Genomic DNA, 25,655 nt, shown 5'->3' with positions numbered 1-25,655 from the left:
ACTTCTGTATTGCTTTAGTTTCCTGGGTTCAAGATGTGGAACCTCCGAGCTCAATGGTGACTGATTTCCTTCTAATCTTTAATTCCATCACTCCTTCCAGAAAAGACAAGGGAAAGATGTAGTAACAAAGGAGATTTTGATCTACACTTAACACTCTTCATCTGACTACCGTACACTAGTACAATACTTGAAGAACAGGATGTGGTTTCTTATTTTTTGTGGTATTCTTATAGAAAAATAAACACAGGTAACTGAAAGCAATCAAATGACTTCAGGATTCCTGACTTCAGTACGATCTCAGATCCTGGCTATCTATCGTTCCCTCCATTCCAGATACCAAAAGAAAGAAGCATGAAAGGTGAGCAGACAGAATGGTTGACGACGGTGGTGGTTCTACCACAGCCAGTTTACCTTGGCTTTCTTTGCCTGGGGTCCTTCAGCATCGACCCAATGTTCACTTGTTCCAGAACCAATTAGGTTAGCCTCTGAAACTTGCACTGAGAGATTTCTAATATTATGGGGTAAGAGGCAGGACGAGAAGAGCAGAGGTTATACTTATAGTTATTTTCAACATTTTATTTACCATGACACTCCCAATGGCTGCACTAAAACTCTGGGGTCCACATCCCAGAGAAGATGAGCGGCAGTTTCTGTAATTTCCTAAGTAAATACCCTTTCCTTTCCCACTGATCAAGAGCTTACAACAGTGTGCTACATCACAGAAGCTAGGCACCACTGGGCTAAGATGTGCAGACCGGAAGGACACAGTCTGATAATGGTCTCATAGTCACTCAGCAGGCAATTCGGAGTTGGAGTTCAAGTGTGAACTAAGAAGTTGTAATAAAAATGCAGCAAAGCCAACTTTTAGACCACTGCTCGTCATTCCTGTCAGTACGGCTTGTTGACAAACCCTCTTACTTTAGCCCCACAGCATCCTGTCCCACCGGCTCGCGGCGCTTGTGATTGCTGGAGTCTCGGCGAAGGGTGAAACCTTCTGGCAGCCAGAGTGAGCCGTGCTTACGCTTTCGCTTGGCCATGATTACCCCAAGCAGGATAATAAACAGGATAATGACAACGGCAACAGCAAGAAGATAGAGGAGCTGAGTGCTTTTTGGAATCTGGGATTCACCTGCAAAGTCCAGAGAGAAAGGGAAAGTAATGAGTAAATGTTAATTTTTCAACTTTAGGATGAGATTCATTGAGGGGCAACTTTGACTAACCAGCCCTGAAAATAAAGGGCTGAACCATGAAAAATGTGCCCTCTCCCTCTGCCCTCAAGGAATGTCTTCCTGTCTGTCCTCTTCCCCTAATATTGGTGCCACTCACTGAAAACCGACACGAGGGGGTATGACAGGGTGCCCTGGATGGCATGAGAAGCCAGGAGAGCTGCTGCTGCATCAGTGTTCTTGAAGCACTGGTCAGAATCTTGAACACACTGCCGGTTGTCAATCTCCAGAAATATTTTGGAGCTACAGGATGCCAAGGGGAAGAAGAAGAAGCAGAGAGAAAGGATGAAGAGCATAGAAAGGTGCAGGCCAACAATCTGATGAGACTTCTTTCCTCACTTTCACTATCAGACTCTACCTCAGTGAGAAGACTTCCAAAAAGACCTCAGAGGTTAGGAGCTTCACCCCTTCAGATTCTCAATACTAATTTTCACTTAGGGAGTGTCTCACTTTCCTTAGCCTGCCTGCTTCTACTATTTTGACTTTAATGCAACGAAACTTAAAAATCTGGTCTACCGTGCTCTTCTCTACTTTATGTGAGCTTCCTCCACTATCTTCTTACCTGCTCATAGTTGTTGCTCAGTGTTCTTGAGTCAACTCTAACTTTAGAGCGAACACATGTGAAAGAGTAGAACTACTCCAGAGTTCTAGGCTGTAATCTTTACAGGAGTGTCATCTCTTATGCAAACTGTGCAACCTCCCAGTAAATTAGTGACTTATGTGCCCTGCCCTATGCACATTGCCTATGTGGGTACATTAAATGCAAAACATCCCAGTAAATTGCCATGTCTTCTCTCATGGAGCCTCAGAGGGAGTTCAACCACCAGCCTTTTGGTTAACAGTCAGGCACTTAAATGTTACACCACCAGCACTCTCTGGCACTTAGTACTACCCTAAAGATCTTCCCCTTCATGTTTTTGGCCCTTGTTTCTGCATCCACATTTTGTCTAGATGTAGAGTTAAACGTTGTGGGAGTTACCAACAAAAGTATAGTTTGAATGATATGAGACATACAAATGGAGAGCCCTGAAAAGAAGGCATTGCATTATGTGGAAAAAAAGGGTTCCCTAACAGGGTTATTTATGGCAACTCTGGCAATGAGTAGGAATTTCAGCACTTGAGAAAGCCTTCCTGAAATCCTGCTTCCTCAACCCCACCTTCCTACACCCCGAGTTTGAGACAGATCTTCATCCTGAACAGAAGTACTGAGATAATGAGCTTATTCTACTTGGTGGGTGTTTTATCTGCCGGACTTTTGTGGTTTCATAGGTTTTGACTTCTTCTATGTATCACAGGGCTCAGCTTTACACAATTAAGCTTTAAGAAGTATAGAAACCAACAACCTACCCAGCTATCTCCTGTTCTTCTTCAATAGGAAGGGACCTGCGTATCATCTTCTGCTTCTTCAAGGCAGCTGACTTTTCTCCATAGTAGGGATATACCATGAGGGCCCCCTGGGCATCCCTTTTAATACGGAGGTTGGTGTGGAGCAGGGTACCCAGTGCCCGCAAGAAGCTGCGAGCATCCTGGAGCAGCTGGTCAGGCGGCATCAGCACCACAATGACCAGGGTTCCCTCGGCCAGGTTCTCTGGCTGATCAGCAGCACAGTCCAGTCCATCCCAGCCACACTCTTCACTGTTGCATCCCTGGTCACAATGGTTGTCTCTGTAGTGGTCTGCACAGTATTTGTCATACCTGGGCAGGGTGAGGCAAAGGAAGAAGAGAACAGGGAAAAGGACTCAGACTAGCCTAGAGCTCTAGTTGTTTTCCCATCAGTAACCACATTTTTCAACACATCCTTATCTCCAGCCAGGCCCCAGATGCCCCAGGGTGTCTTTTTTGAATTTTCCTTTCTCCATCATCTTAAAGCACATAAATGCAGCCTGTGCCACCCAAAAGCAATGAGTGGCTCCTGAATGAGAAATAGCACTCTGGCTACTGTTCTATATGAACTTATGGGGCCCCAGAGTTTGAAATCTTAAGTTAAATTTAAAAATAAAGCAGCATATCTGAAACAGAAGTCAAACCTGTTCATACTTTCTCTATTTTTTTGTAACCCTCTCCCTGATAAGGTATCAACAGGCTTTATGAAGCAAAAGATGTTTCTAGAAGTTGAGTAAATAGCCCTAATCATCAAGAGTTGCTATAACAGAAGGCTAGATCAATAGGACCCATTCTTCACCTGTCAGGACTAAATCCTAACCATGAAAGTGAAGGGGAAGTGTATATCCACACTGAATACTCATTCACCCTAATCTAGTTTCTTTACAAACATCAGATATTGGGGAAATTGAATTTGAGGTTAAAACTTATATGTTCTATGTACTGTTTCAGTTGCACTCTCCTTTCCCTGTACCTACTCTCTGATCTTGATACCACCTGGTACACTTCGTCATCCTAACTCAACAAAAAAGAGAGGCGTCAGAGTGAGCTTGTATATTCTTTAGAAAATTCCTTACCCTCCCCAGGCCTCTGTTCCTTTCCTGTGAAAGAGCACTCATAATAACAAGGTTGTTTAGAATGAACTAGGGTTAAATGAAATGGAATAGTAGGTTTTACTATGTAAAACCTGAAGTACCATAAAAATGCATAATAACTACAACAATGAAGATCTGGAGGGTTAAGCGGCCTCATTTAGCTTATGCTTCCTGCTGAATCTAGATGAGAAAAACCAGGCATAGGCAATGGAATTGGGTAAAAAGGGAGACGTACAGACCTTTGCATCCATATTGCAGATAGACTATGTGAGAGGCTGCCTGGGAGTAGGAACACCACTTCCAAATGTTATTTCCCCCAGGAGGTCACGAGAGCAGCAGGTGAGAAGGCAGAGACAGGCAGAGAGAGAATGACTGTATAGTGAGCATTCCTGGGTCTCTGACAGCAGGGAGACCACGAGGTCGAGTGTGATGGGATAAGGCTGATGCCCAGAAGAGGGCCTCGGGGCACCAGACTGGAAAGCAGAGGCAGCTTGGGCTGAAGCACTGCAGTGGTTAGGAGCAAGAACAGGAGCCTGAGGTGTTAGTGACAGTCCCTTTCAGCTTCTGGGGACCTGGAGCTCTTACTTGCATGTCTTGCTGTTCTTCTGGCATTCAAAATTGTCAAAGAGGCACTCAGCCGTGTTGCACAGCTCGTCGCACTGGTTGTTGATATAATCCCAGCAGGGCAGTGGGGAGGAACAGTTGGCCCAGGGGTTCTCCATTGTAAGGGAGCAGTCACCTCCATCCCACTGGCAGGCATGGCTGTTGCAAGCCTCATCACAGACACCATCCCGGGCTTTGTCCACACAATACTGGCTGAGACAAGTGGCAGGGGGCATGCTGGTGGGGGCTGTGTAAAGTTCGCAGTGGCTGCCCCCGAATGGTGAAGGGCACTGGCAAGAGTAATAAGGAGGCTGGCGCTGAGGGTAGCAGGTCCCCCCATGCTGGCAGGGGCTGCTGGCACAGCCTGGCTCACATTCCTGAGGATTGGGGCAGAAGCAGCGGGGTCCTGAGGCAGTGTGCACACACTGCTCCCCTCTCCTACACTTCACTTGTCCACAGCTGCTCTGGCATCTCGCCCCGGAGAATCCCTGTGGAAATCAAAGTAGAGATGAGGAGGGAGGAAGACTCCTGCAGGCTTTACCACTGTCCCTTCTGAACACGTTTCCTGTCACACACAGAGGGACAAAGAGACTAGAGACTAGGTACTAAGATCCCGCCACGTAACTTCCTATGGGTCACTGTGGACAAGAACCAGGTGACATGATATTTCTGTGCACTTTCCCCAACCATTCTGAGATCAGTCAAACAATGACTTTGCAGAATAAAAGACCATTTTGGAGTTTCAGGTCGCTGAAAAACTTTAACGTCTCATTTCACTCTTACATGTTCTGTTTAATGCAAGGCAAGAGTACAGGGAAGGCTTCCTTTTGGTATCATCACGTAACATAATCTGCATTTTAGGAAGCTTTGAGCCTCTGACAGAAGTAAAAGCCTCTGATTTTGCATGTCCCAAGGACAAAAGTGATTTGTTCTAGTGTTAAGAAGCAGTTCACTTCCAAATGGTTCCTGCCAAAGAAGTTTCTGACCGGCTCAGGCCAGACCTGCCTGGGCAGCAAGACTGCTCTCCAGTATGGGCCTGCGGAGCCAGAGACCCCGGCTTGTTTTAAAGAGAACATTCCACCGCTTTCTGTGACTGCTCTCTTGGTACTTCTGATGACTGACAGTGTCAGATTAGAGAGCTATGCTATTGGGAAAGATCAAACAGTATTAAGTGGAAGGAAAAAAAACCCAAAAAACTTCCTTCTAAAGGATCTACAACTGAGAACTCTCTCCATTATGGAGTATGACAAAAAAAAGCAAAACAGGTTTAATTTCAACTATGACAGATTTTAAAGGTGATAGCAAGGAAGTCATCAACAGGGCACCTACCGGGGGACAACGACAAATGAAACCATCAGGCACATTGCTGGCGACAGCACAAGTCCCTCCATTAAGGCAAGGCATCTGCGGGCACACATCCATGAAGGTTTCACAGTGACGACCTCAGGGAAGAAAACAAAACGGAGACCCTTATAGGCAGAAGCAGTGACTGGAAGTCAGTGGACAGAACATTGCTGGCATGTTAAGTTATAGGAGCAGAGAAGGAGCAGGATGTACACGTCAGAGTTCAGATATAACTGTGAGAAGTTCATCACCAGCTCAACCTCAAATGCCCTAAACGGTCCTAAGTTTCCATGAGACCCACAGGACCGATGATAGGAACTACCTAGTAACTCAAGTCAACACATATCAGAGGAGGCAGGGCAACAAATGAGAGTTAGATGGATGGTTTACGTAAAAGATTATCTTGCTTAACTATTCCCAACGTCCTATTATCTTTCCATGTCATGATACAATCAAGGTCTACAAAAGGGGGTCTCTGGGGATAGGGGAATAAAGGTAGAGACTGACTATAACATATTGGATTTTTTGGGGGGGAAAGTAGCCCCTTAAATCAAGCTAGTCTAGTTTTCCATGGATGAGAAATGCTTTGCTTAGGTCTGCTATAAGCCACATGCCCCAATTTCTTCCTGAATGGCTTCCAGAGATGCTGGGCACCGCAAGGTTCTCACCTGTGAAGGCATTGCGGCAGACGCACAGGTAGTCGTTGATGAGCTGTATGCAGTCCAAGCTGCCCTCAGAACTGCAGGGGTTTGAGAGGCACTCGTTGATGTCCCCCTCACACCGCTCACCAGCAAAGCCAGGCAAGCAACGGCAGCTGTAGCCCCCAATCCTATCCACACACTGACCACCATTGAGGCAGTGGGGACCCCCGGCACAGTCATCAACATTCTCTTCACAGAGCAGGCCTGGAGTAAAGAGAAGAGAGAAAGAGAGAGAGACTGTTATGAAAATCTTCCGAACACTGCTTTCCAGCATGGGGCAACTATCACTGTCAGCATTTCCACAACTGTTAAGACGATATTCCTCAATCTGCTGCTGTATGCGACTGAGTTGATTCTAACTCACAGTGATCCTACAGGACATATAGGGTTTCTAGGTCTATAATCTTTATGGAAGCAAACTGGCATGTCTCCTGGGGAACAAATCGTGGATTCAAATATCTGACTTTTCAGTTAGCCGCCAAACTAGGACTGCAATTAAGATTGGCTCCTTTTTCACTCTGTGCTGTTGCATGATGCTGAGTCAGAACCTATTCATTGCTGACCCTGGTTTTCAGAGGCAGTAAATCACACAGAAGGAGACTGCCCAGGAGGGGGATCTTTTAGGTTGGGTAGGGAAAAACACCTTCTTGCTCCATGATATCTGCCATCATTCTAGTGGGCAATAAGAATAAAGGGAAGAAACTGCTTTAGGGCTTTTCCTTTATTTTCCTGCAATGAAATGCAATGAAGTCGCACCTGAAGGAGAAAATATTATTGTTTGGCCCATTTTAACACAAGGAAACCTGAACTCAAGAGAGACTTAGTGAATTTCCATTAATTTAAGTATGTTTTCAAAGTTCAGAGAGGAACATAATTCAGTAAATAAGCAGATTGTAACTACGTAAAAATATTGAGAAGAACTGGAAAGAACATATACTTTTAAGTCTTATAATTATTGACTTTATTCTACAAAATAATATTAGAATACCATTGTTTATTTGCAAAAATAAAGGGGAAATAGGCTGCTGAAAGTTCTAAGGTTATTCAATTTACAACAGAATCCATTTGATGGACTGTGAATGTGCCAACTTATATGAGTATCTGTAAACACTTTTAAGAAAGAAAGAAGTAAGTGAAAACAAGCAAAGACTAGTCTAGATATTATTCCATGACAAATTTTAAAAGGTCATAGTATACAGGAACATTATTTTGTACTTCTACCATTCACATTCATAGCACACAATAATATAAGCAAGACTATTAAAAAGAAAAATAAATGTAGTAATTTTCAGTAGCAATAACAGAGATAAACTACCCAGGAATAATCTTAACAAAAATGTTCTACCCCTATATATATAGTGAGGTGTAAGTAGTGCTGAAAGACACAGAAAAGGGCTTAAATAAAAGACGTCATGATAAGCTTGAAAGACTTCATCATAAAGGTGTTAGTTCCCTTTATATTAATTCAGAAAGTTAATGTTATTTCAATTAACAAAAAATACCAATAGTATTTTTAGAGACAGTTTTTAGAATATAGATTCTAAGTATGAGGAAAAGAAGATCCTTAAATAAAACACAGTAGTGACTAGGGAGGATAGAAAGAGAATTGATGCCTTTGAGCTGTGGTGCTGGAGAAGAGTGCTGAATACACCACGGACTGTTGCAAGGAGGGACCAGTCCTTGGAGAGGGACATCATATTTGGGACGGTGGAGGGACAGCACAGGAGAGGAACACTCTCGATGAAAGAGATCGATTCAGTGACTGGGGAAATGGGAGTAGGTGTATTGGAGACAGGTTGGCACAGGATAGAGCAGGGTTTAAAGCTCTTGTACACAGGGTTGCTATGAGTCACAAGTGACTTGACAGCACATAACAACAACAAAAACAACAGTACTTATTAATAGACCAAAAAGAAAGTCCAGGAAAAAGACTCCAAAATATATATATAGGAATTCAAAATTAGATAGAGATGCCATCTCAAGTCATGGACTAAATGATCAAAACACCAAGACCAAACACAGTGCTCTTGAGTCAGTTGTGACTCACTGCAGTACTCCACCGGATTTCTGAATCAATAATCATATGCGAGGAGAGACTGTCGCTCTGGTCTCCTTCAGAGACACTGGTGGTTTGAACTGCCAACCTTTTGGCTAGCAGTGCAGCACTTAACCTATTACACCAGTGCTCCTTAAAAAGATCATACAGTTATTGCTTGGAATATAGCTAGTCTTAGCGTCTTTCATTTTTAAAAACCTTCTGTACATTAAGTATGAAGTTGTAACTTAAGAGAATCCCACAGATGGCAGACAGGTAATGCAGATTTCATAATGCTTGTAATGTAGTTAATCTTAACTGTCTTTCCTTTTAAAAATCCTCTTAGACATAAGCATGATGTTGTAACTTAGAGAATCCCCCAGATGGAGGGCAGGTTTGGCAGATTTCATACCTCTAGTGCCTGGAGGGCAGGAGCACTTGAAATGGTTCACAAGGTCGATACAGGTGCCTCCATTCTGGCAAGGCTGATTCTGGCACTCATCGACTTCATATTCACAGTTGACGCCCTGATATCCTGGGACACACTGCCAGGAAGAAGCAGAAGGGACATGGGATGTTGAAGTTATATTAGAAGTAGAGCTTAGGCTCTAGTGCAAATGAGACTCAGATGTTCCCATACCCCCCACATCAGCTCTTGTATTTGTCTCTGGAGTCAATACACTCCCCAACAATCATCTGTGCAGGGTCAGACTGTAGTTTCTTGGCATTCACCATTTCTTCTTCCAGATGATGAAGCTACTTTAAAGGAAGGCAAGAACTGGATTTTCTGATGGGTATTTCAGATAAGACTTTGCACAAAATGTTTGTCCTTCCTATATAAGCAGGTTTCCCCATTAAAAAAAATGCATTCCTTTGTATGTGATGAGGACCCTACAAACTCAGTCATATAGTGCATGTGAGCGGTCATAAAGACAATCTATTTCTCCATGTCCATGTTGAGAAAACTGCATGCACCTGTAAGAACGACTGAGACAGAGTGGCGATGGGGATGGGGGGGGGTGAGGGTATGAGGTGAGCTAGCTGTGATAAGAGGCAAAGTTTTCCTCAGTCTTGCCCTGAATTGGTATCAGTTTCATGTCTCTGAAATTTTATGTCTTGCTCTAACCATTAATGTCTGACTAGACATTAAAAAGACATGATCTTCAAAAGGCCGATATTTCCTCGAAGATACACATATGACATCATGGTTCCAGAAGAACAGGCTGAGTATCAGTTGTGTTCAAAGAATTACTAGTTGAATGATCAAGGGCTGTACTCAAAGGAGACATAAGTTAAAGGAACATTCTTCAAAAGCACTACAAATGAATACATCAACTGCTATTCTGGTAAGCACCAGGAGCCACTGCACTGGGTGGGTCTGCAGAATTTACTTTGTAATAAATATGGGCTCTGATTCCTAAAAGAAACCCTCTTGGTAGGGACTGTGAGGAAGGGATGAGGCAGGGAAGGGGGTGAGAGGGTTCCAGAATCACACAAAAATGCAGAACTCTGCCATGTTAACTTATTTCAGAAGGAGTAAACAAACAACAATGATGTTAAAACACTACAAGGGTAAATGGCAACCCCTTCGATAAACTGTAAAGATAAGACTTTAGCAATCAAATCCATCATCCTAGTGTTCCTAGCACCAGGATGCCCTTGTCTGGCTCACCTCGCACCGGTATCCACCAATAAAGTCACTGCAAGTAGCTCCGTGCTGGCAGGGATTGGATGCACACTCATCCAGCTGCTTCTCGCAGTAGCTCCCGGTGTAACCCATGGGGCACTGGCAGCGATGTGTGTTGCCGGCCCTGATGCAGATCCCAGCATTCTGGCATAAGCGGTTGACAGGCACTCCTGGAAACGGGCGGGAGGAAGAAACAGCACATGTCAGGGTCTCATCCAGCAGTGAGCAAACTAATCTGAGTCACTTGATATGCCAAATTTCATTCTTTACTAGCATACAAACTTCAGCACCAGATCGCTATTGAAAATAAACCTTGAGAGTGGAATATATCTCCGTTTCATTTCCAAGACAACTGTGTTTTGGAATTACTAAAACTGCTCCTCTGCCCGCTTCTGTCTTGGCACATTCTCCAGACTGTTGCTCACTCACGCTATCTTATCTGACAATAAAAAGCCTCACCAGAAAACAGTGGAAGTCAGTGAAGGACCTGGAAGCTCCAGGGAGCAGAGCTCACCTTTGAGGGAGGCTGCCTCCTCACAGGAGACACTGGGCACGTCACAGTAGGCACCAGCCCACCCAGAAGGACAAAGGCACCGGAATTCTGCTCTGTCCTGGACGCAGGTCCCTTTGTTTTTGCACGGAGACTGGCTGCAGAGATTGACCAGGGTCTGAAACAGAGGCAGAAGGGTGCATATCAAAACCAGAAGTGTGCACATCAAACCCCACATGCTGTAAATTAAGATGAGAAGTCATGTTGGGTTTCAAAGAGTCAAAGTAAAATATACTAATAAACTAAATAGAAGGGAGGGAGTGGGAGGGAAACAAACCCAAACCTCTCTCTCATTCAAGTCTGAAACTAGATCCCATTTCCCAAGTACATTTAGTCCTTTTTCTTTCTAATTTGCTGTCACATTGACTTTTTGACTTATGGCAACCCCAAGTGTATCAGAGCAGAATAATACTCAATAGTTTTGAAAGGATGTGACCTTTCAAAAGCAGATCACCAGGCCTCTCTCTGGGGGCACATCCACGTCTGTATCATCAACCTTAGCTTAGCTTGTGGACACTTAGCTGCTTTTTAGTTTGATTTTCTTTGTTGTTACTGTACCATCAAGTCAGAACTAACTCTTAGCTGATCTTCCAGGTGGTTTTCAGAGGCTGCAAATCACATGGGAAGACACTGTCCATTTTTCTCCTGAGGAGCAGCTGGTGGATTTGAACTGCATGTCTTTGGGTTGGTAGCATAACATCCTACCACTAAGTCACTAGCGCTCCCCCTAATTCTCCTATTTAATAAACAGAAGTTTAAAAAGTTTTGGAAACTTATTAATTATTCTCACTGCTCTAGACATGATCACAGCTGCCTTGGGGAGTGAGAGGAAATGCAAGTGAAGCTCTCAAGTCTCCTTGCTAATCCAGTGAGAGATTCAAGAGGTCCTGTCTTGATAAAAGATCTGGCTGTGATGAATATGGGTAAAAAAATTTAAAGACTGCTTAATAAAGCTACTGTGAGCAGCTTAGTGTGAAGGGGAAAACCAGGCTTAAGGAAAACATGAAGTAAAGACTAAGAGGAGACTAACATCTTTCTCTTTCAGGCTTTGTAGCGAGTGGGTTGGCCCCACGGGGCGAGGTCAGCCAGGCATAGAGCTGAGGCTGCTGCTGAAGGACGGGGACAGCACCTCCAGTCTTAGCACGCGAGAGAAGCAGAAGTCCAGGGAAGACTGCTCTCTTGACACACAAACACCAATCAGCTATTTAATGCACAGTGGTGACTCTTCATTTATGTCCAATATAACCACACCCTTATTGAAGTCAACCCTACAGTCAAGCTTGGCCATTTATTCCCAAATTCTTTAGAATTCTGACAATCTAACGTTGTTAAAGAACTACTTCACCCCATGGGGCTCAGTTCATTCATGACTAAACTACCTGGCTCTAAGGGTTTCTTCTTAAGACCCAATAAAACGATACAATTTATGTATTAGAATGAAAACGATGTGTAACTTGAGGATGGTACAAGACTTTATCCCCCCCTTAGACAATACACCTGCTCCTCAACCATTATCTTGATTGTTCTTTATTTCCTTTCTATGTTTCCAATGTCAAATATGTTTATTTTTTATGCTATTCTTAATGATTTTACTAACATTTGTTAATCCATATAATCCAAAGAGGCAAGGATGATGTGGCTTCGCCTCACATACTTGGGGCATGTTTCTAGGAGGTGCTATATCTTGGAGAGGGACATGATGCTGGGAAGGGTGGAGGGTCGGTGGAGAAGAAGAAGACCTCGCGCAGGTAGACTGACACAGTGACTGTCTCAATGGCTCTTGTAAGTCAGCAAGTGTGAGGATGGCACAGGATAGGACAGGGTTCAGATGTTATTCACAGGGTCACTATGGGTTGTTCTAAACTCGACAGCACCTAACAACAGTATAATCTTGTCAGTGTCGTCATTCGGGAAACTAGTAAGAAGTTGTAGCTATTGTGCACCACTGAGTCAGAACCGATCTGTAACTGCCCCTCCTGCGGGTTTTCAGAGGCAGTAAATTGCACAGAAGTTGACTGTCCATCTTTCTGCCATGGAGAAGCTGTTGGATTTGAACTACATACCTTTGTGTTTGCAGCACAATTCCTTAGCACTAAGTCACCAGAACTCCCTAGTAGGAAGTTAGGCAAATTTATTTAAAAATATCCTTTTAGGAGGGATCAAGTCTGTCTAGAAAAAGACAATGTTTAGGACTTAGCTCCTGTGAAGGAGCTAATGCAGTGGAGAGGAAGTGAATTACCTGACAGTTCTTCCCAGTGTAGCCCAGCGGGCAGGTACAGTGGTAGGTACCCAGGCCATCAACACAGGTTCCTTCATTCAAGCACGGGTGAGAGTCGCATTCATTGATCTCATGGAGGCAGAAGGGGCCAGTGAAGCCCATAGGGCACAAGCAGGAGAAGGAGTTAACACCATCGACACATGTGCCACCGTTGAAACAGGAGCTAAGGAGCAAACATGAGAGCTAACACCTGTTTTTTAACCTGTTCCTTTGACCTTGTTATTTGAAAAGCAAGCTTTCTGAATCTAAGGATCACAGAGGGAAAATGCTACATGAAAATACCCCCAAATACCCCAATGCCTAACAGGTTTAGAAGTATTCATGAGGTTGAACTCACTAGAGAGTCTTAGAGAAGGTAAAATTTCCCACATATCACACTGCATTTTCTCCTTAATTTAACTTTGCTGGAAAAAGTGCTAAATCAATCGCTCTTGGCCATAGATTTCTTTATGAAAGAAAAAGGGGACAAATGTATTGACAAAAGCAAAACAAACCTCCCAGAAATTAAAGAGCAGTGTCAAAGATACAGACGTTTTGGGGTCAGTGTTCAGTTGAAATAAAGAGGCCAAGAGGAGAATGGAAAAAAGATGACGGCTCTTTGTGTTCTCTGAGCAAGAACTAAACATATTCAGTCTGCTCATTCCATTAAGCCTTTTTGCACCTGACCTCTGGGGACTGACCCACAGGAGATGGTTGTGGATGTGGAAGCCACTGGCCTATCTTGGCACTGCCCATCCCAGCACTGTATTTCTCCTTCTCCCTCTTCCCTGTAGGACACTGAGCTACAGTGCAAGGGGGTGTGGGGCGCTCACCTCTCGGTGCACTCATTGATGTTGTTCTCGCAGTGCACTCCATCGAATCCTGCCTGACATTTGCAGGTGTAACTGCTGACATAATCAGAACACGTCCCTCCATTCTTACAGGGCTCACTCAGACACTCATCCATGTCTGTCTGGCACTTATCCCCAACGAACCCCGGAAGGCAGAGGCAGGAGAAAGTGTTGACTCCATCCACACAGGAACCTCCATTCTGGCAAGGATCTAAGGCAGGGCACATGAAAATTAGGAGATCCAAACAGCAGCATCAATTCCATCTTAGATTCAGAAAGGTACAGTAAGCGAAGTAATGATTCTCAACTTTCCCCACAATTCTTCCATTTGTGAAAATAAAAGCAAAAATACCTGTTTGCTAATTGAGAAAAATTTTACCTCTATCTCAACTAGCAGTTTGTAATACTAAGAATTGTGAAAGCTGGACTGGTTTTCTACATGTTTACAACTCTCATAAGTCTTCATTTTACATATATTTTAAATAAAATGCATACCCCAACACACAGCATGGCAGGAAAATGCTCAACATCATTAGCAAATAAACTCAACTCACTGCCATCAAGTCAGAACAAGCACAGAGGTGACCTTCCACTGAGCTTCTAAGGCTGTGGATCACACAGCAAGAGACTGTTTTTCTCCCTTGGAACTGCTCAAGGATTTGAAATGTCAGGCAAGCAAGTGCTTTGGGTTAGCAGTACAACTTCCTCGGGAGTAGGCCACCAGAACTCTCCACTAACAAGCAGGCAGGTGCAAATTAAACCCCACAAAATATCACTATACATCCAACAGAACAACTAGAATGAAAATATCTGACTACAAAATATGAATGCTCAATATGAACCATGGGGAGTACATCTTTTATTTACAGATACATAAAATTAATACTTACTAAGATTTGTAAACATGTGAGAAACCCACAAATGTTCTTGCATGTGTGATACAACAGGAACTCTCACAATGCTGGCTGCTGTTCCCAGCTGCTTTCAAGTCAGTGCCTGACTTAATGTAGCTCCATGCACAAAGGACTCAAGCTCCTGTGATTCACAGCATATTCACTGGTCTCAAGGGCTTTAGTTAAGAATCTATTTTCTGAGTCTAGAAGCTCCTCTGAAAGCTGTTCTGCATCATAGTACACGCAAATCTTTCTAACAGTGGTAGCTGTGCTTGTGCACTGGCCAGGAGTCAAACCCAGGTCTACCAAAACGAAATATGAGACCTCCACCACTTAACTATCACTGCTCCTCCATACTCCAAAGAGTGAACATGGCATAACAGCTTGAAAGAGATTTATACACCTGCAACATGTGTCACTGCACTGCCAGGTGAAGAGAAACATAATCATATGCACACACAAAGACTTATTCATAGCAGCTATAATAGCTCCCTCAGACGGAGTTCTGGTTGCCTAGGGGTAAGAAGCTGCACTGCAATCCGAAGGCATGTGGTTTGAATCCACCAGCTGCTCTGCAGAAGGATAGGCACTCTCCTTCCATCTGACTGTCTCTGAAAATCTACCAGAGGCTCAGCTATGGGTCAGTTCTGACTTGACAGTACACAGTAACCTACTGGTAATATTTCAAAAGTGGGAAAAATATTCATGACTTAATGAATTTGTAGGACTAGTCCCTCCCAGCAACATGCCCAAAGTATGTTAGGCAGAGCTTCAAAATCCTTGCCTTCACGGAGCTTTAACACAGTAAATGGGGTAATGGGGTTAGGTGTGTCGGAGACAGTGAGATTGGCTTAGGATAGGACAGGGTTTACAACAACAAAAAACCCAATAAATTCCAGTACATCCATACAAAAGAGTAATACTCAGCAATAAAATGCAGTGAGCTCATGATACCATAACAATGTTGACAGATCTGTAATCATGTTGATGGAAAGAAGTCAGAAAAACAACAAAAAATAGTATGCATTGCCTGATTCAACTTAAATAAAATTAAAAAAAAAAACAACCAAACCCAAAACAAACAATTAACTACAAAACAAAACAAACAAACTAATTTAGTTCCTGATGGACACAGGACAAATGTGAAGGTCAAATTATAAAAGGTATACTTATACTTTCAGAGGAAAACCATCATTATCTTAACTGATGGTTTCACAGGTGGTGTATGCCCAAAACCTATTTTGTAAAACCAAAATTGTACATTTTATACATCCATAGTTCAGCGTATGTTAATTATACTCCAAGAAACCCAATTATTAGGAAAAAACATCTCTCACAGTACTGACCCCACTCACCTCACCAATGCAACAATTTAACGGGGGATGTGTAAAAGAGATTTTGTTTTCCAAATCCTAAAGACATTAACTTGCCATGGAAATATTTAAAATAAAAATAAAAAATATTTATATTTAAATATAAAATATTTTTAAAAAAAAGATCCTACATAAATTATTTGCACAGGCAATATGAGCACGGAGAAGAGGCAGCTGCCTCACTGGGTCCATGTCACCTGCACCAATGGTGCTTTCTTCTCCCTGACGGACTCAGGAACTGACAGGCAGTACTCACTGGCAAGGCAGTCATCGATGTCCTCCTCACAGTCCACACCACTGAAGCCTGGCGGGCACTCACACATGTAGCTGCCTGCAGTGTTATGGCACACACCATGGTTCATGCAGGGCTTGGAGATACACTCATCAATGTCAGTTGTGCATCGTGGACCTAGAAACACAGTGGCAGTGAAAGTTACCTCAGGGACATCCCCGTTGGTCTCCTGGCTTGAGAAGTCCCTTAAATACTTTTGTTCCATCTGGAAAAATGGCTTTCAAGGTAGCCCAATTCCCTGTTTAAACAGTTTTGAGACTCTAACGCTGGGCTGTTGCCACTAGGGGGCTCCAAAGACACAGCTAATGGAATGGCTTTGCAAGACGCTCCAGTACAAGACTGAGGAATATGGGCAGGCCTAAAAAGATCTGAACTTTCCAAGCTATCTGACAACATGACGTTGTTTAAAGCTCAAAATGCATTCTGCTTAGCTTCTCCATCCCATGTTGTTACCTTGCCAGCCAGGAGTACACAGACAGGTATAACTCTCAAAATTCGGTGCCTCTTTGCAAATAGCAGAATTTTCACAAGGGTTTGGGGAACAGGGAGCCAATACTGTCTGACAATTCTTGCCTGAAAAGCAAACAGCAGAGTTTATGACACAGGATCTTCAAGGAAGCAGAAATATCCCCAAACTATATTCTAAAGGATAGTCTCTGGGCAGCAGCAGTGAAGAAGTGAAATATCACTTGTTATATGCCATCAAGTTGGAACCACCCCACACTGACGCTCCAGCAGGTTTTCAAGAGTCAGTAAATGGTACAGGAAGAGACTACACATCTTTCTCCCATGGAGTAGCTGGTGGACTAGAGCCGTAGGCCTTTGGGCTGGCAGTACAGCTTCTTACCAAGAGATCACCAGAGAATTAGTGAGGAGAAGGGGGGACAATTAAACCTAGGTGGCCCTGTGGGTAAAGAGTTAATTGTACTGTCAACCCAAAGTCAACTGGTTTGAATCTAACAGCTGCTACACAGGAAAAAGACAGGTAATCTCTTCCCCCTGGTGCATTTTCAGCCCTTAAAAACTTACTGAAGTTAAAATTCTGACTTGGAATAAATAAGAGAGTTACAACAATTAGAAGCATTAGGTAACTGACGTTCATTCTTTGCACTAAGAGGCCGCTGCTCTACTGAAGCCTTCTGCTCAGTTGCACTGTCAAATCTATGGCAAAATACTTATTTAAAATTTTAAAAAGCTTTAATAACAGGTTTGTCTGACTCAAGACATGATCTTTTCAATTGCTAGCATGCATACAAAACTTTAAATTTTAACACTGGCAAGGATACTGAATATACCATGGATTGTTAACAGAATGAGCAAACAGATCTTAGAACAAATATGAGCGTGATCTTCAGAGGTAAGAATGGCAAGATTTTAGCTGGCTTATTTTGGACACATTACCAGGAAAGGCCAATTGCTAGGAAAGAACATCCTGTTTCATAAAGTCAAGGGAAGGTCAAGGGAAATGAAGGATACTCTCAACGAAATGGTATGATACAATAGCCAAAACAATGAACCAAAGTATATCAACAATCATGAAGATAGTACAAGACCAAGGTCATGTTTCATTCTGCTTCTATATGGCCACCATGAATCAGAGCAACAGCAACAACCCAACAGCAACTCATTAACACCCCAAAAAAGTGCTTAAGAGACTTTGGAATCTGAGCAAGCTGCAGTACTTTAAGTTTTTGGCTCTGACATTACTATGTGATCCCAGTAACATTATTTTTCTTTCTTTAATCTTCCATATAAGCGAAAAAAGAATCAAAATAGGAAACAATTCAGAGGAAATTTTTGAGAATTAAATGGAGGAAATAATATACACAAAATCTTTTATCCCTGGCATTGAATCTACTAAGTAGAATGAAAACTCAACAACTCAGGGCCATCATTCTAACTATTATAATCAGTACACAGATCCGGACACTTGCACCATCAGTGTCATAGTTTCTGTACTTCCATAGCTAAGATGCAACTACTTAAATGCATGGCCACAGAGCTCCCTCTGCACTTAAGCAACAGAGCAGCAGCTGTATCGCCTCCTGTACCTCAGCCGCCAATGGGCTCAAAACGCTTTCCTCACAATCTTTGCTGATCTGCTTCAGAATGGAACAGGCTCATCAGGAGGAGCTGCAGAGGTGTGCAGACTCTGGACGCTGACTGACAAGGTGAGTACCCACTCAGTCCCTGCCTGGCACCTGCAGGACCCACCTGTGTATGGGAGCACACAATGGCAAGTGTAGCCACTTATGTCATCAGAGCAAGTTCCTTGGTTCAGGCATGGATTTGAAGCACATTCATCAATATTCACTTGACAGTTATGGCCTGAAGGCAGAAAAAGGATAAAAACAACAACAGAGTGAAACTTTCTTTTCACATCTTCATTATCTCTCTTACTGATGAATGCCTTTGGTGGAAAAATGGACACCTCAGAGAGAGTGTTAATTTCTTCTGGCCACTAGAACACCTAATCATTCATTCCAGTGACAAGTCCTTGACCTATATAGTCTGTCAGTAAATGTCAGTGGTCAGTCAGTAAAAAGGATGAATAAAACTATGTTCTCTAGTGGCCTGACAGCTGAATAACAACTGATTTCTTGATAAAGGACAGAAAGCTTCATGAAGGAAAAAAACTCTGCTGTTTCACAAAAAAAATCAGGCACAAACTATTAAGTGTTAGGCTTTAAGTACTTAACTACTAATCAAAACATTTCTCTTTTGAATTATCCCAAGGCCACACCTTCTCCAAGATGCTAAGCATTAGGACATTTGTCCAAAGCTCTCAAACTTGATTCTTAGCTATTTGTCTTTATAGTACTGCTTAAATTGTTGGTGCTTAGGATGAAAGGACTAACAAACTACTTCCAAAAGGTCAAGGGTATCAAAAGCCAGGGGAGCAGCTCTATTGAGCAGGAATCAATGCCAGAGCAACTAATAAATATTCAAAATATGGGCAGGATAAGGGATAACTTCCAAATCCATTAATCAAAGCCTCTGAAATATGCCAGATCCTGCACAGTCAACTCCCAGATCTATGTAGTTCTTCCTGAAGTTACAAAACTGCTCCCTCGCTTAGATCAAGGCAAGAAACCTACTCCCACCATGAAAATGAGGAAAGTAAAGATGGATTCATGGGATACATGGGGATAAGACCATGCTAACACAGCTTCATCTCCACCAGGGCTGAGCACAGAGGGTCAGACAAGAGTCTGGCTGTGAAGACAGGGCATGACAGTGAGGCACGTGGATTCCTCTCCACACTGATGATCCACAGCTGTGTGACTTTGGATTTGGTGTTTTGATTTTTCACTTTGCTCCCTGATAAGCAATAATTATTAACATAAAGAAATAAAAATGTTTTATGTTCCTATGAAAACCTGTTTCTAAGCAAATGCAATACATCAGAAAGTTAATGACTAAAACAGGGTCTCAGAAAATTATCAAGTGATCAAATAACTGAACTCTTTGCCGTTAAGCTGAAACCAAGCCAGAGCTGACCGTTCAGCAGGTTTTCAGGGCTATTTATTGAATGGTAGATTTTGTCCCCTGAGGAGCAGCTGGCACATTTAAACTTCCAGAGAGGTGCTGCCTTAGGCTAGCAGCACAACTCCCTACAGACTACACCACCAGAGCTCCCTAATAAGAAAATAAAGTGGCTATGAAATACATACATAGTAAACATGTTGCTGTTGTTGTTGTTCAAAAACCATCGAGTCAAGCACGACTCATAGTGACCCTATGAAATAAAGAACTGAACCCTGTTCTATAACTATCATCATTTTTCTAAGTTCACAGAGTTTCCAGAAGCATGTTAGTTAGGATGCTTCTAAGACTGTCTTAATCCGAGAGCTCCACCAAACACTATCCACCATGGGTAACCATTATGGCATTTGATACACCAGCGGCACAATGTTCAACATCACAGCAATACAAGTTACCTCAGTACAGCAACTGACAGATCAGTGCCCACTTAGAAGACTATTCTTCTAAAACAGAATGAACACCAGGCCAGATTGCCATAGGCCCTAGGGCCTAACCAATGGAAACTGTATTAACATTTTACTCTCCAAAGTGCTGAAGAGCAGTGGTGTCTCTCTGGAGACTAAGGTGCGTCTGATACAGGCCATGGTCTTCGCAATCACCTGTTATGCATCAGAGAGTTGGACAATGACCAAGGAGAATAGAAGGAGAATTGATGCCTTTGAGCTGTGGTGCTGGAGAAGAGTATGGAGAATACCATGGACTGCTAGGAAAACAAATAGATTTGTCCTGGAAAGGGTTAAACCGGGTGGCTCCTTGGAGGCAAGGATTCTGAGGCTCCGTCTAACTTACTTTGGACATGTTGTGAGAAGAGACCGATCCTTAGAGAGGGACATCATGCTTGGGAGGGTGGAGGGACGGCGCAGGAGAGGAAGGCCCTCTATGAGGTGGATTGATACAGTGACTGGGATAATTGGGATGGGAGTGTCAGAGACAGTGCAATTGGCACAGGACAGAGTGGAGTTTAGGGCTGTTGTACATAGGGTCGCTATGAGTCGCAGGCGACTCGACGGCACATAACAACAACAACAACAACAACAACAACAACATGAAGGTTGCTTAGCAAAATAATTTTCCACGTTGTTGTTGTTGTGTACTGTAGAGTCAGAACCGACCCACAGCTGACCCTCCAGTGGGTTTTCAGAGGCAATTAATCGTGAAGGAGGAGACTGTCCACCCTTCTCCCGTGAAACAGCTGGTGGCCTCATACCATGTGCCTTCGGGACTGCAGCACAGCTTCTTGCCACTAGGCCACCAGAGCTCCCCAATTTTGTATAGGGAATAAATGTATATATGAGTGCAAAAATAATTTACCTATAAATTTCTTGAGTTTCCAACAGAGAATTTAGGATTGGAATATAATAGTACCAACTCAGTGTTTTTACATGATTTTCTCTACTACGTACTTTTCTAGGGGAGCTCAGGTGGTCTAGCTGCTGACACAAAGGTAGGCAGGTGGAACCTGCCAGCTGCTCTGACAGAGTAAGATGGGCAATCTCCTCCCACACTATTTAACTGCCTCTGAAAACCTACTTAAAGGTAAACTAAGCATCATTTCTGACTCAATGGCATATAATAACAACAAAGTATCTCAATCTGTAAGAAAGTTTGTTGAAAGGGTTTTGAACACATAAATTATTACTGCAAAATTACAGTGAGAATATTTTTACATATTTCCATGTATCTCTTTAGAATTATCATACAATACCTTCTGCAAGCAGTTCAGTATTAGAACACATATTCAAATTCTTTACATTTAAATCTTATCTTTTCATCTTAAACAGTGTTGTTTCAGTAGCACATCCCTCTGTGGATTGAAAGTAGACTTCTTACCTACCGGTGTTTGTTGTGAATGAATAAGCAAAAGGAAAGGGAAATGAGGAAGCAAGCTCAGCAGTGTCCATCCGGAAGCTCAGAAGGGAATTACAAACATGTCTTTGTACTCTCACCTTTAAAGCCCTTCTTGCAAGTACACCTGTATCCATTCACCAGATTATCACACGTTCCTCCATTTTGGCACGGGTTAGAAAGACATTCATTTTTGTCCACTTCACAGTTGATGCCAACCCAACCTGCATCACAGAGGCACTTGTATCTGAAACAAGACAGAATATTGTATTGTGGGAGGTATAACCATGCAAGTTGAGTCACTGAGAGAAAAACAGGATTTGCTGGACAGCTGAAAGGACAGAGGAGACCTTAAGAAAATGAATCTCATTCCTATTCTTCTATAGACGTATACCTGGATCACCATGTGCCTGCTGTGAATTACGTGGGTCCCTGCATTATATTCAGTAAAGAGATCTACCCGCTGCTTCACTGGCTCACCAAAATGCCAGAGAAATGAATTAATTATAATATTTTTTACACAAAAACAACAGTTTGTCTGATGAGTGAGGCCTATCTGAAGGAAACAGTCTAGATAACTTTGCATGGCTTCCTTTCTTAAATTTGTTGTTGTTGCTATGTGCCATCGAGCCACTAATATTAGAGTAGTATTAAAAGAAAAGTAAAACTTAGAGACAGTTCTTTCTAAAATGAAATACTCAGGAAACATGGCAATACTGAGGACTCTGAGCTGCTCGGAGGCGTTCTTGGGATCTATCCTCATTCTAGTGTCTGATGTTCTCAAGTCACCCTTTGAAATCTTCTGTTCAGCTTTTCTACTTCATTATTTTTTCCATTCATTGTAGCTATCCTACGTTTAAGAGTAAGTTTCTGCATCTTTTCTAACATTTCTTTGTTCTTTTCTTTCTGTTTTGTCTTTATAACGACCTTTTACTTTTTTCATGTTTTATTTCTATTCTATCATTCCACAACTTCTCTGGATTTTGGTTGTCAGTATTCAATGCATCAAATCTATTCTTGAGATGCCTTTAAAATTCAGATGCCTTGAGATATATGGAAGTAGGATATAGTAAAATTAGACTTTGGTTCTCATGAACCTGATATCCATCCATATGAGCAGCTGATGACCTCTTCCTCAATTGTCCTCTAATCTTGTTCTGACTGATCACACTGAGCTTCTGAAAAATTTGCAAAGTGCAAATGTTTTAGCAGGACCTGCCTTAAAATTAGCTGAAACTAGCTTTACTTAGGCTGCATTCACTGGCACTGCAAATTCAGGTGGAAAGGACCAAAGACAGGAGCTTCCCATGGAACTCAATACTACACAAAGTATGAAAAACACAACTCTTAAGAGATCATTTAAGAAACCCCCTTTGGACTCCTCTCATGAAGTCCTCCCTGACTACAACCAGGGTAAGAGAAATACTCTTCTTTATTTTCCTCAAGTTCTCAATTACAGCAAGCAGAAGGGTCAGTTTTCATGGATGAAGCTGTGAATTTAAAGGCCATGATGACGACTTCCAAAATCCTTGGCCAACTCACAGCTGACTGCAGGGCATTGATACTACCAGAAACTCAAAAACTGGCTTGACAAAGATCAGTAAGAAACGATGAATCCTAGTAGCCACTTACCCACTGAGGCCGCCAGTACAGTTTCCGTGGATGCATGGGTTACTGAGGCACTCATTCACCTGAGAATAGCAGCTTGGGTGATGGGGTCCTTCGGGGCATATACAACGGAAACTGTTCACATCATTAATACAAGTTGCACCCTTTCGACAGGGATTGGAGGCACACTCATCAATGTCAATGTTACATCTCTGTCCTGCAAAGAAGGAGATGCCTTAGTCAAATCCATAATATGCAGAACAGCCTGAACTATGGCACATATTCTGTCAGTATTTCTCTTCTGCACAGACTGTGACATACCTGAGTCTCAAATGTCAAGATTTAAGGAATAAAATACTGAGTAGCGTTAATCTCTAAGCAAGCAAGGAGCAACTATCACTGTCCTTAAAAAAAAGGGGGGGAAAACCCCAAACAACAAAAACCAAAACACCTCAAACCTCAAATTCTAGCAAGTACATGTATTTCTTCATTTCAGCTTAGAAGGAAACTTGACAAGGCTTCAAAGAACATCAAATGCTATCAAAGATGGTTCTCTTCTTGATACTATTTTAAGAACTCTCACAGAAGCTTTTTTAACCACTCCTTTCTGCTGGTTTACCACTCATTCCTTTTTTTTTTTTACTCATTTATATGTCAACATATTATAAATGTTATTTAATGAGAATGTCTAGAAGCTGAACCTGTTAATTTACTGACCCAATTACTAAAAAGAAACATTATTTTGCTTTCATTCTTAGAGCATTCTTAGAGCATTTATTTTCTGTATTTAGTCTCTATGGTAAGGAATTGTGTTGCCAGTGCAAAGGCATGCAGAGGAAAGTCAATGAAAGACAGGAAGACCCTCCAAGTGGACTGACACAGTGACTGCATCACAAACGGCTAGGATGCTGCGGGGCAGGGCGAGGTGCAGATCTACTGGGACCAGGGTCGCTAGGAATTATACTTGACTTGATGGTACCTAACAAAAACAGTAACTTTTTAATTTTTTTTTTGTTGGCTTGTTTAATTTTTATCTCTTTTTTCGTTATTGTGGGTTTTCCAGTGATGTTATTTGCCCCATTTCTCTTCTCCATCTTTTTTCCTTTGCCTTGTCAGATTTTTTCTCTTTTTCTTCTTTTTGTCTTTCTGATCTATTTCTATTCTTTTTCACTTTGTTTTTATAATTTTTTTTACTGTTCAATCTTGGTTTTGGGGGTGCTTTTTTTTTTTTGGTTGTTGCTTTCCTTTTTCTTTCTCTTATCTGGCACTAGATGGTAACAGTACCTAACCACACTTATACCTCCTGTAGCTTTATCCACAGAGCACGAGAAAGACCAGGTTCTTCTCTACCTGGTGAAGAAAAGGCTGCAAATAACACTGGTCCAGTCTGTCCTCAATAGTTCTACATAAACAGTGGACTGCACACATACCTCCACTTGCTATTAGACGCACTAGAAAATAGGACGTGAAACTAAGAATTACCAAATTGGCAAGCAGCACAGTACATTTATTTGTACAGCTTAAGCATATCTATATCTATATCATACACACACACACACACACACACACACACACACACACACACACACACACACACACACACACACACACACACACACACACACACACATATATATGCAGAACCATAGAAAGAAAGCCAGATTGTTTCAAAGCAACAGGTAACTTCAAACCACTCAACAAAATCAGGATAAGATGGTACACAAAAGTGACCAAATACAGAACCATAAAACCTTTCAGAGAAAGAAAAGTTACTGGAACTTTCTGATGAGGAATTAAAAGGAATTTTAGGTGTCTTCTGTGCATTTAGAAATTTAAAAGAATTTTTAGAAATGAAAAATCAGAATACAAAAAGAACAAACTGAAATTCACCATGCTTGGATAAGTGCAGGGTCAGCAAAAGCGAGGAAACCCCCCAAGGAAGAGGAAGACCCCTCAATGAGATGGGCTGACACACTGACTGCAGCAATGGGCTCACATATGTCAGAGATGAGGATGGTACACGATAGGCAGGGTTCACATCTGCTGTTCACAGGGTCACTGTCTCGGCAGGAGTACCTAAAAACAACATGTTGCAAATGTAGGAAATTGAGATAATTGCTCTGTCTTACATGAGGTTGCTCTTAGGTTTCGTCAAGTAAGATTTATAGTGACCCTATGAACAAAAGATCTAAATCCTGTCCTATCCTGAGCCATCCTCAAACTTCCTACACACAGAAGCCCATTGCAGCAGTCACCTGGTTGAGGATCTTCCTCTCCTTTGCTAATACTCCACCCTTCCCAGCATCATGTCCTTTTCTAACGAATAGTCCCTCCTAGCAACATGACTAAGCTGTGTGAGGCAAAGCT

At 42.4% G+C, this 25,655-nt stretch overlaps 1 protein-coding gene across 1 annotated transcript in view; it reads right to left on the bottom strand.

The window, feature by feature from the left end:
- NOTCH2 (notch 2) overlaps positions 1-25,655 on the bottom strand; it is a 188,879-nt gene that overhangs the window by 5,586 nt on the left and 157,638 nt on the right. The window contains exons 13-29 of the mRNA XM_006900324.1: positions 23,313-23,505; positions 21,782-21,927; positions 18,504-18,617; positions 16,743-16,862; positions 16,254-16,406; positions 13,714-13,942; positions 12,863-13,064; positions 10,588-10,741; positions 10,059-10,243; positions 8,799-8,931; positions 6,319-6,555; positions 5,636-5,748; positions 4,289-4,794; positions 2,574-2,921; positions 1,327-1,469; positions 919-1,129; positions 412-508 (exon numbers count right to left, since the gene is read on the bottom strand). Of these exons, the coding sequence (XP_006900386.1) occupies positions 412-508; positions 919-1,129; positions 1,327-1,469; positions 2,574-2,921; positions 4,289-4,794; positions 5,636-5,748; positions 6,319-6,555; positions 8,799-8,931; positions 10,059-10,243; positions 10,588-10,741; positions 12,863-13,064; positions 13,714-13,942; positions 16,254-16,406; positions 16,743-16,862; positions 18,504-18,617; positions 21,782-21,927; positions 23,313-23,505 (3,284 nt within the window). The remainder of the gene's footprint in view (positions 1-411; positions 509-918; positions 1,130-1,326; positions 1,470-2,573; positions 2,922-4,288; positions 4,795-5,635; positions 5,749-6,318; positions 6,556-8,798; positions 8,932-10,058; positions 10,244-10,587; positions 10,742-12,862; positions 13,065-13,713; positions 13,943-16,253; positions 16,407-16,742; positions 16,863-18,503; positions 18,618-21,781; positions 21,928-23,312; positions 23,506-25,655) is intronic.

Source organism: Elephantulus edwardii, unplaced genomic scaffold (genome assembly GCF_000299155.1).
Source record: "Elephantulus edwardii isolate Elephantulus edwardi_28Jun2011 unplaced genomic scaffold, EleEdw1.0 scaffold00280, whole genome shotgun sequence".
Taxonomy (NCBI): domain Eukaryota; kingdom Metazoa; phylum Chordata; class Mammalia; order Macroscelidea; family Macroscelididae; genus Elephantulus; species Elephantulus edwardii.
Note: the sequence above shows the minus strand (reverse complement) of the source record. Positions and strands in the feature narration are given on the sequence as shown.